General features: G+C 41.8%; 1 protein-coding gene across 3 annotated transcripts in view; it reads left to right on the plus strand.

Annotated features, from left to right (window-relative positions):
- The window catches only part of YTHDC1 (YTH N6-methyladenosine RNA binding protein C1), a 28,210-nt gene extending 18,786 nt beyond the window's left edge, over positions 1-9,424 (plus strand). For all 3 annotated transcript variants that reach the window (XM_066628301.1, XM_066628303.1, XM_066628302.1), the window contains 2 exons: positions 4,795-4,929; positions 8,504-9,424. In XM_066628301.1, coding sequence (XP_066484398.1) covers positions 4,795-4,929; positions 8,504-8,710 — 342 coding nt within the window. In that variant the 3' untranslated portion in view covers positions 8,711-9,424. The remainder of the gene's footprint in view (positions 1-4,794; positions 4,930-8,503) is intronic.
- The last annotated feature ends 2,308 nt before the right edge of the window (positions 9,425-11,732 follow it).

The raw sequence follows: 11,732 nt of genomic DNA on the forward strand, positions 1-11,732 counted from the left end.
AATATATTAGACTTGATGCTGCCATGTTATGTGACTGCATTTGGGGAAATGTTACAGATATGTACTTTTAACAGGCTACAATGTAGTCGATGGGACTTACTCCTGGGTAAGTGTGGATAGGATTGCAGCCTTTGGGATGTTTGGGGAATTTTTTTTAAACAGATTAGCAACTGCTTGGGAGGGTTTGGAGGGTGGTTTTTTATTTTAAATTTTTAACTTATACTGATTGTAAACTTAATTTGATTTGTCGTATGGGGGCGCTATAAATTTTCCTATCTGATGTTGCTTCTGGGCATGACTTCACTTCCAGGTTATTGACATCATTTTCAGTGGATCCTGACAGATTCTCATTCTAAAAAGTGGGTCCCAGTGCTATAAAGGTTGAGAAGCAGTGTCTTAGGGTATAGTAGCACGCTGCAAAATTCTTATCTCCGTCTTACTATTGCCATGTAAGTTTTCTGTGACTTCAACTGAATATTGTTAGATAACGTCAGTGACATACAGAATGTCACTATCACTTTTCTGACTTAAGCTGGTGGCTACAGAAGTTCAGAGAACGAGTATGAGTGTCCCATATAAGATTCTCCTTGCTGTGTATAATGCAGCACACTTGGTATGTAGAAAGCACAGGTGAAAAAAACAGATGGAATGAAAGGGGGGAAAATGAAGTTTCTTTTAGGTGCTTAGTAAATTAGGGGCCGGTTTTTTCTAACTTTTAAGGGCTGATGCTGCCCCAAGGTAAGAGAACAAACATTCCCTTACCTTAATGAGACCTCCTTGACTGCCCCTCCATGGCCAGATGCAGTACACACCCCGTCGGCTAGCTGCATCAGTGCTGGAAAGTTGGATAGGATTGGGCCCTTTGTTATGCATTATACAGGTCACAATGCATTTGTTAACACTTCTCTTCCAGGGGGCAGTGGGAGGACATTAAAAGAAACTGTATGCTTTACTCATTTATTTCTGTCTAAAAATGTGTTAACATAAATGGGTGTATATGCTCACACACAAATGCTGATCACTAATCAGATTAAAAAGGAAGCACTAGACTACATATTTATGGTAGAACTTCATGGGTGATCTTCTGTAGTTTCCATATGTGATGGTGGTGGAGAAAAGACCATGCCACCATCACACTCTGATAACACAGACCTAATTGGTAAGGCAAAGTTGAGAGTGGCAACAGCCAGTACCCATCACGGCCGCAGAGCAATTGGCAGTCTACCTTCTTAAGAAAAGGGTGCCTCTCCCACTCTAGTGACTTTTAATGGGTTTCACAGCAAAAGCGTGTCAGAGTTCAACTCTGATATGCCATTCCTGGTTTTTTATAATATGCCAACAGTCTTCTCAATCATGGAGTAAAAATTCTTTTCCGCAGTCAACTAGTTCAGCTTTCCCAACATTTCGCCCTTGACTATGAAAGGCATTATCAAAGGACTGAGATGACACCTGGAATGAAAACACTTGGAGGAAAGATGTAAAAGCTCCTCTAAAGTGCAGATGGAGAAGACTAAAACAAATTATCTGCCCTAAAGCTGGGAAATTTAGGTTAAAATCTGACTTCCACAAAAACCCATTCCCATCTGAATATGGGAAAGAAAGAGGAGAATATATATACCCAAAGATGTTCTAACCCAGGAAGATCTAGCTAATCAGCTTGCTGACCGTTACCCTCTATCAGTTAACAACTGGCTAGGTTAGGATTTTTTACTCCATGACAACTCAGACCACAGAAGCCCAAGTTCTTATGTTGATATTCTGAGTAGCAAAATAGAATGCCATATCTTAATTCAAATGATGTAGCTAGTTCTCACATTGCAGTCCATATATGCCAGCATATGTCTATATTTGTAGTATAAGAATGCAGCATGAGTGTTGGCTTCCTTTTGGTCCACTTATGAGTAGCTCCCTGTAGTAGCAACTGCCTGAGAGTTTAAAGGAGATGTGGGAAGGGGGAGCACCATTGCTCATGATGTGGTGAAATATGTACCACCATGTTGCAGAAATGCCTCAATATAGTGGTGTTTGGATAAAACATAATGTAGGAATCAGCCCCTCATGGTTGTTCCAATAGACCACAGTAGATCATGGTTACTTTTTAAATATCTGTATTCTAATCTAGGTAAATATTTAGTTCCATGATATAATCTTCAAATACCTTGAAATAAAAGCTCTGCAGTTCAATTTTTTCTTTCACCCTATAATGCCCCTTATTCCAGAGGAAATGTCTCAGACATCTTGTGCACATAAGTGAAAATTTCTGGACAAATTTGAAGGAAAATGGAAATGTATACAATATTTTCCTCCTCAAACCAAAATGTACTATTTTAAGAATATGAAATGTATGTCTCCCTAGTTTTGAATTTTTTGTTTTAGTTCCTACTGGTTTAGAAAAGGTGTTAGGGTTGAGAGGCAAGGAAACAGTCAAAGATGAAAACTGTCATTGTATTCATCAAATGTAATTTGTATTATTTATGAGCATAAAATGCTTTGGATCCAGAGAACTTTGTAAATAGTTCCATTTGAAGTGGGCTTTGTACTCAAAGCAGTCTCCCTTTCTTCACTGCAAACTTTTTTGAAATGTTTTGTACCACTTTGGATGTTTTAAAAGCCGTTTGTGATAATAGGATTGGCGCTTGCCATTCCAAGGTGTGTGTTTAACAAAAACAAAACCCACACTCCTGGAAGCACCCAAAAGGGCCTTTTGGATCTTGAACATTAGGTAGACTTCAGAGTTACCATACAGGAGCAGATGAATCTTCTTTTTCAGAGTGCCCAGAAAATAAACATTCCTGTAACGTCATTTGGATAGTCAGTTAAACTCTTCAACCTATGCTGCAACGCTATTCACATTTATCTGGGAGAAAGCACCATTGAGCTCAGTGAGGCTTGCTTTTGAGGAAATATGCATCAAATTGGGCTGCACATGTCAGAGGGACAGTAGATAAAATGAACTATGCATGTCTTATTTTTGTTTTTTGAATACCTTGCTCAAACCCAGTTCTAACATTCTTGAAAATACTATAACACAATGCTTCCCAGTCTTTTTAGTATCAGGATCCACTTTTTAAAATGACAATCTATCGCAACCCATTAAACAAAAAAAGAGATCTAGAAAGAAATATTGTATATATTAATGATAATAAATTATTTATTAATAATAATTGGAATCCTATGCTCTCAGTGCTGCTAGAGACCTTACGTATAGTATTGTATGTAGATATTTGCTGTACTTCCCCTAAAAATGGAGTTTAAGAACTGTGGCCCGAACCTTTATAGTCATTCCAGGGTACCCAGAAGGCTGAACTGGAGAGCAAGATGTGCAGTTAGGTACTTCCAGGTCAGGAAAAAGGCTGAAACTGGGTTTACACGTGATCTGCAGCATGCCAATTACCTGAGAAAATAGGAAAATGTGACATTTTAATTTGGAAGTGTGAAGTTTACCTCATACTGGTTAGCTTTCCAGACAATGATTTTCGTCTGCAAACTGAGAAGTGCATGCGAGGATTTTTTTTTATGTTTCAAAAACTTCACAACTGACCAAAAATTGGCTCATAACCTACTGTCTTAATCCACAGTTTGGAAAACACTGCTATAACATGCTGCAAATTTATTTCTCTAATAAGAACCAGTGTTGGAAAAATTCATGGCTTCATATTCTAAACTTTAGCTTCATGGATTTCAGAAAGTTAAAGTTAAATTTAAAAAGCCTCTGAACTCCTTCACATGCTGCTTTGTGTTTCTGTGTATTGAAAACATCAGTGCATTTACTTGGCCAGGCAAGTGAAAATGAAGGGGTAGGCTGGTCACCAAATTTCAGAAACAGTTTGCCTGGCAGACTCCAGGGTTACTCTCCTGTACCAAATGATTGAAGAACTTGGTTCTGCAACATTGCAATGTTTTAATATCTATACAAATAACACTTCTTAAATGGTGAAAAAAAAAGAGTCATGTTATGAAAATGCAGAGTTCATGTTCAGGAGTATTGCATTCAGTTCTGATACCCACATCTCAAAAGTACATAGTGAAAATGGAAAGGTGCAGAAGAGAGCAAGCAAAATGATTACTGGGCTGGGGCACCTCCCTTATGAGGAAAGTCTATAGCGTTTGGGGCTTTTCAGTCTAGAAAAGAGGTGCCTGAGAGGACATGATGTAGACATACAAAATTATGTAGGGGATGGATAAAGTGGATAGAAGGATTTTTTTTTTCCCCTCTCACACATCAGAACCAAGGGACATCTGCTAAAATTGAGTGTTGGGAAAGTTAGGACAAACAAAAGAAATATTTCTTTACCCAGCATGTACTTAGTCTGTGGAACTCCTTGCCACAGGATGTGGTGATGGTATTTGACTTAAATTCCTTTAAAAGGGATTGGACAAACTTCTGAAGGAACAGTCCATCACGGGCTACAAGTCTTGATGAGTATGTGCAACCTCCTGATGTTAGAAATAGGCTACCTCAGAATTCCAGATGCAGGGAATGGCACCAGGATGTAGGTTGTCCCTGAGGCATCTGGTGGGCCACTGTGAGATACAGGAAGCTGGACTAGATGGGCCTATGGTCTGATCCAGCGGGGCTCTTCTTATATTCTTATGTGTTTGGCTAGTTCTGAAACGTAAAGAGCTTTGACACATACTATCTCAGTGATTTTTTTTTTGGTAAGTCTCCCTAGTTTTTGGACACTTTTTGACTTAGACCATTATTCAAATACCCAGTTGCCTTTCTTTCCATTATTGCAGTTATATTCTAAGAATTGGGAAATTTAGAGAGTAACAATGAACATTTCTGTTTAGCCTCCTTACCCAGGTATGGAACAGCCTCCCCATCATCCTTATTATCAGCATCATGCTCCTCCACCACAAGCACACCCTCCTTACTCTGGGCACCATCCCATACCACACGACGCACGATATAGGGATAAGCGAGTGGTAAGTGTGACCTGAGAGGTTTAAGCTGCTGCAAGTAAGAAAAATGAATTGATCTGAGAAGATTGTGTGTGCCTTTTGTCTCTTCTGTATGTGAAATCTTGTACTGGCTAGACTTCTAATGTGTGGGAAATTTCAGTGGCTTAAGAGATTAAAGAACAAAACCAAAACGGAATTTTGTAGAACTCTTGGGGTCTGCCCTGTAGTCTTTTTGAAGGGTGGGCTTTGCCTCGCACACTAAAGTAATTGTTGCTTGCAGCAAAATTCAGCTACAATCTTTTACATTTTACTATTTGTCAGCTTTATATTACGTTAATGCAGGGGTGTCCAAATTTTTTGGCAGGAGGGCCACATCATCTCTCTGATACTGTGTGGGGGGGGGGCCGGGGAAAGAGAGAATTAATTTACATTTAAAATTTGAATAAATTTACATAAGTTTACATAAATGAATATATTAAAGTTGAGCTTATATGAATGAATGAAGGTCTTGCACTAGCTCAAGGCCTATAAAAGGCCTTGCACAAAGCAAGGCTGGCCTTTCCTTTGCTGCCACTACTGCATCACAGACATGAAACAGCAAGCAGTGGAGGAAGCCCTCAACCCACAGCTCACTCGAGAGGTCAAACAGTCGCCCTCACTGAGAAGAAGTTGCGACTTCTCGCAACTGAGAGAAGTTGCGTCGGGCCAGTGCGGGCTTCAACAAATCTCCGGAGGCCCAGAGGCTCATTGGAGACTGGGGGTTCCCTGAGGGCCGCATTGAGAGGCCTCGAGGGCCGCAAGTGGCCCCCGGGTCAGGGTTTGGGCACCCCTGCGTTAATGTAATGTAACAACATTACGTTAATTGGGATTGGGATATAAGTGTGTTACTAGAACTTCAATTGGACTGCTTCAGAATCAAAACAATACCCTTTTACCTAGTCTGATCCAGGTACAGCAGAAATTTAAAGGTAAGCACTTAGTACTAGACCCAGCATACAGCATGCTACATACTTCATTTGAAAAATGGTTTCTTATTATCAGTACATTTTTTGTTTCTTTAATTGTTAAAGCTAGTTTTCAGGTGAAAGACATATGAAAACTGTACATGTGGTGTGTAAACATATTCTCTTCAAAATAAACTGCATCATGTGTGGAAACTGTCACAGACATATTCTATCAAGTCAAGTATTCATAATTGCCTGGTTTGTGGGAACCAATCTCTTTCAGTTCGGATGTGATTTCAGTTTTTCTTTTGAAGATACTTTTCACCTGGTAAGTTGTAGTCACACCAAGTCAACTGTTCTTCTGGAATTTTTGAATTCCTGAATTGCTTCTTACATAAGAACATAATAACAGCCCCACTGGATCAGGCCATAGGCCCATCTAGTCCAGCTTCCTGTATCTCACAGCGGCCCACCAAATGCCCCAGGGAGCACACCAGATAACAAGAGACCTCATCCTGGTGCCCTCCCTTGCATCTGGCATTCTGACATAACCCATTTCTAAAATCAGGAGGTTGCGCATACACATCATGGCTTGTAACCCCTAATGGATTTTTCCTCCAGAAACATGTCCAATCCCCTTTTAAAGGCGTCTAGGCTAGACGCCATCACCACATCCTGTGGCAAGGAGTTCCACAGACCGACCACACGCTGAGTAAAGAAATGTTTTCTTTTGTCTGTCAACCCGCCCAACACTCAATTTTAGTGGATGTCCCCTGGTTCTGGTATTATGTGAGAGTGTAAAGAGCATCTCCCTATCCACTCTGTCCATCCCCTGCATAATTTTGTATGTCTCAATCATGTCCCCCCTCAGGCGTCTCTTTTCTAGGCTGAAGAGGCCCAAACGCCGTAGCCTTTCCTCATAAGGAAGGTGCCCCAGCCCCGTAATCATCTTAGTCGCTCTCTTTTGCACCTTTTCCATTTCCACTATGTCTTTTTTGAGATGCGGCGACCAGAACTGGACACAATACTCCAGGTGTGGCCTTACCATAGATTTGTACAATGGCATTATAATACTAGCCGTTTTGTTCTCAATACCCTTCCTAATGATCCCAAGCATAGAATTGGCCTTCTTCACTGCTGCCGCACATTGGGTCGACACTTTCATCGACCTGTCCACCACCACCCCAAAATCTCTCTCCTGATCTGTCACAGACAGCTCAGAACCCATCAGCCTATATCTAAAGTTTTGATTTTTTGCCCCAATGTGCATGACTTTACACTTACTGACATTGAAGCGCATCTGCCATTTTGCTGCCCATTCTGCCAGTCTGGAGAGATCCTTCTGGAGCTCCTCACAATCACTTCTGGTCTTCACCACTCGAAAAAGTTTGGTGTCGTCTGCAAACTTAGCCACTTCACTGCTCAACCCTGTCTCCAGGTCATTTATGAAGAGGTTGAAAAGCACCGGTCCCAGGACAGATCCTTGGGGCACACCGCTTTTCACCTCTCTCCATTGTGAAAATTGCCCATTGACACCCACTCTCTGCTTCCTGGCCTCCAACCAGTTCTCAATCCACGAGAGGACCTGTCCTCTAATTCCCTGACTGTGGAGTTTTTTCAGTAGCCTTTGGTGAGGGACCGTGTCAAACGCCTTCTGAAAGTCCAGATATATAATGTCCATGGGTTCTCCTGCATCCACATGCCTGTTGACCTTTCCAAAGAATTCTATAAGGTTCGTGAGGCAAGACTTACCCTTACAGAAGCCATGCTGACTCTCCCTCAGCAAGGCCTGTTCGTCTATGTGTTTTGAGATCCTATCTTTGATGAGGCATTCCACCATCTTACCCGGTATGGATGTTAGGCTGACTGGCCTATAGTTTCCCGGGTCCCCCCTCTTTCCCTTTTTAAAAATAGGCGTGACATTTGCTATCCTCCAATCTTCTGGCACCATGGCCGTTTTGAGGGACAAGTTGCATACCTTAGTCAAGAGGTCTGCAACTTCATTCTTCAATTCTTTAATAACTCTTGGGTGGATGCCATCAGGGCCCGGTGACTTATTGATCTTTAATTTATCAATGAGGTCTGAAACATCTTCTCTTTTAACCTCTATCTGACTTAACTCCTCGGTCAGGTGGGGCCATTCGGGCAGCGATATCTGCCCGAGGTCTTCTGCCGTGAAGACAGATGCAAAGAACTCATTTAATTTCTCTGCCATCTCTAAGTCTCCTTTTATCTCCCCTTTCCCTCCCTCACCATCCAGAGGGCCAACCGCTTCTCTGGCGGGTTTCCTGCTTCTAACATATTTGAAGAAGCTTTTATTATTCCCCTTAATGTTGCTGGCCATGCGTTCCTCATAGTCTCGCTTGGCCTCCAGTAGCACCTTCTTACATTTCTTTTGCCACAGTTTATGTTCCTTTTTATTCTCCTCATTAGGGCAAGACTTCCATTTATGGAAGGAAGCTTCCTTGCCCTTCACAGCCTCTCTAACTTGTCTGGTTAGCCATGCGGGCACCCTCCTGGATTTAGTGGAACCCTTCTTTCTTTGCGGTATATACCTCTGCTGGGCCTCTATTACAGTTGTTGCCTTCAATCTGACATGGAAAGACTTGTGACTTAGGTAATCAATATATTAAAAAATTATTTGTTTTCCTTAGCATGACTATGACATGAGGGTAGATGACTTTCTGCGTCGGACACAAGCAGTTGTCAGTGGCCGGAGGAGCAGACCTAGAGAGCGGGATCGTGAGCGGGATCGCCCTCGAGATACCAGAAGAGACAGAGACAGAGACCGGGGCCGTGAGAGGGAGAGGATATGCGACAGAGACAGAGACAGAGGAGAAAGAGGAAGATACAGAAGATAATGCATTGTGAAACTGCAGTCGCTTAAAAAGCAAAGGCTTGTATATTTGTGTTTACAAGTAGTAAACTTTTTTATTTTTCTGTCTACCTACGTTGTGTAGAGAAGGAGTTATAATTGATCCTCTTTGTTCCAAGCATGCAGTAAGCTGTGAACTGGAAAACTCCCATCAGCCAAAAAGAGTGTAAAGCTTGATCCTTGAGTTGATTTTCATTTGAGCTATTTTGGAAAACAATTTAAAGAATGTAGATAATTATCCCTCAGTGTTTTATCTTAACAGTAATTTAATCACATGTTCCTTTGAATACCAGTTAATAACTGCCATAATATTTTTGCTTTGATGTTTTCTTCTATGTCGTTCTCCCATAGCTCTGTGGAGAAAAAGCTGCTATCAAGTATGCAAATATTGAGCGTGATGTTTTGACTGTATGGCAGTGTTGAAGCAGCCACTTTGGGGTTTCTTGTTTTTTTTAACTTCTGTAAGAGTCAAGCTTGTTCAATAATGAAAGCAATATTGAGATCTAATTTTTAACCTTTTAAAAAGACTGTTCAGGTGTTCTGGTGGCATTTTGGTTAATGCTGTTTAATTTCCTCTTCCCCTCCCCTGAAATGTCTCAGTCGCTTGGAAAGTCCACCATATGTGTGTGAGCAGAAAATATTGCTGTATTCTACATTGCTACGAGTTTTTTTATAATAAATTGATAACAGTCAACTTTCATAGATTTTTCATTGCTGTACAGTTTCTGATGACTTTGAAAGAAAAGCAACGCCATGTTGACCTGAAAGTGTTGACCTGAAACACAGTATTGATCTAATTAACCTTTTGAACAAATTGCTGAAGTGACAAGGAGAGTTCAGTGTGTTGTCCCATTTGTAGCAATGTGCCCTGCATGCATCAAATTTGCATGCCAGAATCCCCTTCAATACTTTTATGTTTTGTGATAAGTGTTCTGCAGAAGACAAATCAATGTGAAAAGGTGTCCCAAAAGGTTCAAGAACCACCAGTTGAGGAAAATGTATAGAGTATGGTGCAAGGCCTTGGGTTGGGTGAGAAGAGTCATAAGAAAACTGAATCTGCAATCAAAGCTAAAAGTTAAGCTCAAGTGACTCTTGGGAGGTAACATGCATATGGAGAAGAAATCTGACAGTTGGAGCTCTGTGCAAGATGTCTGGACAGGAGTGTTGGGGAATAAGTAGCAAATTCTATCAACTGTGAAAGTCGCAACTGGTACTCCATCTAAAGAATTACTTGCTGTAAGCCTTCAAAGACATGCTCACAGGTGGATCATATACAGGGCTGGTCTTTGTCCATTGCACTAGAAGTATTAAAATTCATCATCACAGTGCAGGTGGGGCCTTGGTATCCATAGGGAACCATTCTTGGACCCCTTGCAGATACTGAAAACTATGGATAATGAAATCTGCTGTTTCAGCCTCTTAAAACCTCTGAAGGCAACCAGAACACGAAGTTGCGTCTTTTGGGCTTAAACAACCATTCTGAAAACCGCGGAGGCCACGGGTAGATGCACATGGCCTCGGTGTGCTTCAGAAAGCCCTCCACAGGCGACTGGAGCACAGCTCTGGTTGCCTTTGGAGGGCTCAGGTTGGGCCAAGTATTTGTGGATACGGAGGCCCCACCTGTAATCCAGTTTTTGTGCCAAGGAAAGTTGAACTCTATCCAAATCTTCCTTCTTTCAGCAAACTTCCAGTTTTACTAGTCAAGGACTCATTACCCCTCCCAAAACTCCCACTAAAATCTGATCCTTATAAATCTTATTTGGCTTCTAAGACGTAAGCAAGCCTTTTCAAGTATAATAGCCATAAGAAACGTCCTTTATTTTAAATGGGAGGAAAGAGTTGGGATTCTGGGGAAGGTAAATGTCCAGCCTCAATTTCTCCATGGCAGTTGTCATGGTCTGTTTCCCCACCCCCTGCAATGAGCCGAACAGTGACAACAGTCTGGCCCACCCTCGCCTGGTCTTCCAGCTGGGTTGATAAATCCCAGCATCACCCAGAGTGGCAGGAAAGCTGCCCACTGATGAGAATGGGCAACACAGCCCACCCGGGGAGGCAGTGCCTGACACAAGCGCCGTGGGAAAAGCAGCGCAACCCCAAGGGGGACCCTCGAGCCAAGGGCTTCATTTCTGGAGAAGGAGCACATGCTGGTATTCTTGAGGAAATGTGTGTAAAGGAGTTGCACAAGCTCCCTCTATTCAATTACACATCACTAATTTTCAGGGGCCCCATGTCTCTGACCAACTTATAGGTAGTTTGTTTCCAGTGCAGAAGATAGGATTGCAGCCTAAGTCGTATGGAATGTAATGGATTTACTTCTGAGGAAAGTAAATAACATTTCTACTCATGGGACATTAAAGGTTACATCATGCATTGCTTGAGAATCCCACAAATAAGTCTCCCAACTGTTTCTCATTTTTAAATGAAAAGGATGCTGGTGGGTCTACCAATGTGGACAGAAGAGGAGGTGCTTCCCTTTTATGTTACTTTTCCACTTGACATAACTGCTTTACTTCATATGGTAAAAGACTGAGGTAGGAAAGCAGATTGTGGAGGCAAATTGGAACAAACGCTGGGCTGAAGGGGAAAAGGATTAAGTTACTATGCCTCCACAAATGCAGCCTATTGGGATACTAGTTCATGGGAGCACTGGTTTGACCCCCAGTGACTATGACCACAACTAAATGGTTCTGTGCACTAGTTATGCATGCCAAAGACCCAAAATAACAGGGTTGCCTGATAAAAAAGGACTTTTGACAACATTAATAACATGGCTCCTGTTATTGTGAGAAGGCAAGACCACCCCAACAGATGGCCTTAAATGAAAAAGGGGCTATCTTGCAAATCGACTGAACACAGTTAAACAAAAGCAGACCTTTGGATCTTGATTAATTTTCAGCTGCACATGGAATTCTTTTTTGCCCTTCCTAGTGAAATCTGAGATGGGGATTCTGGACTGAAACCCAGACAAGAATGCTTGCAGTACGCACACATGGTACAAAGCACCAGGG

This window comes from Tiliqua scincoides, chromosome 5, assembly GCF_035046505.1.
Source record: "Tiliqua scincoides isolate rTilSci1 chromosome 5, rTilSci1.hap2, whole genome shotgun sequence".
Classification (NCBI taxonomy): Eukaryota; Metazoa; Chordata; class Lepidosauria; order Squamata; family Scincidae; genus Tiliqua; species Tiliqua scincoides.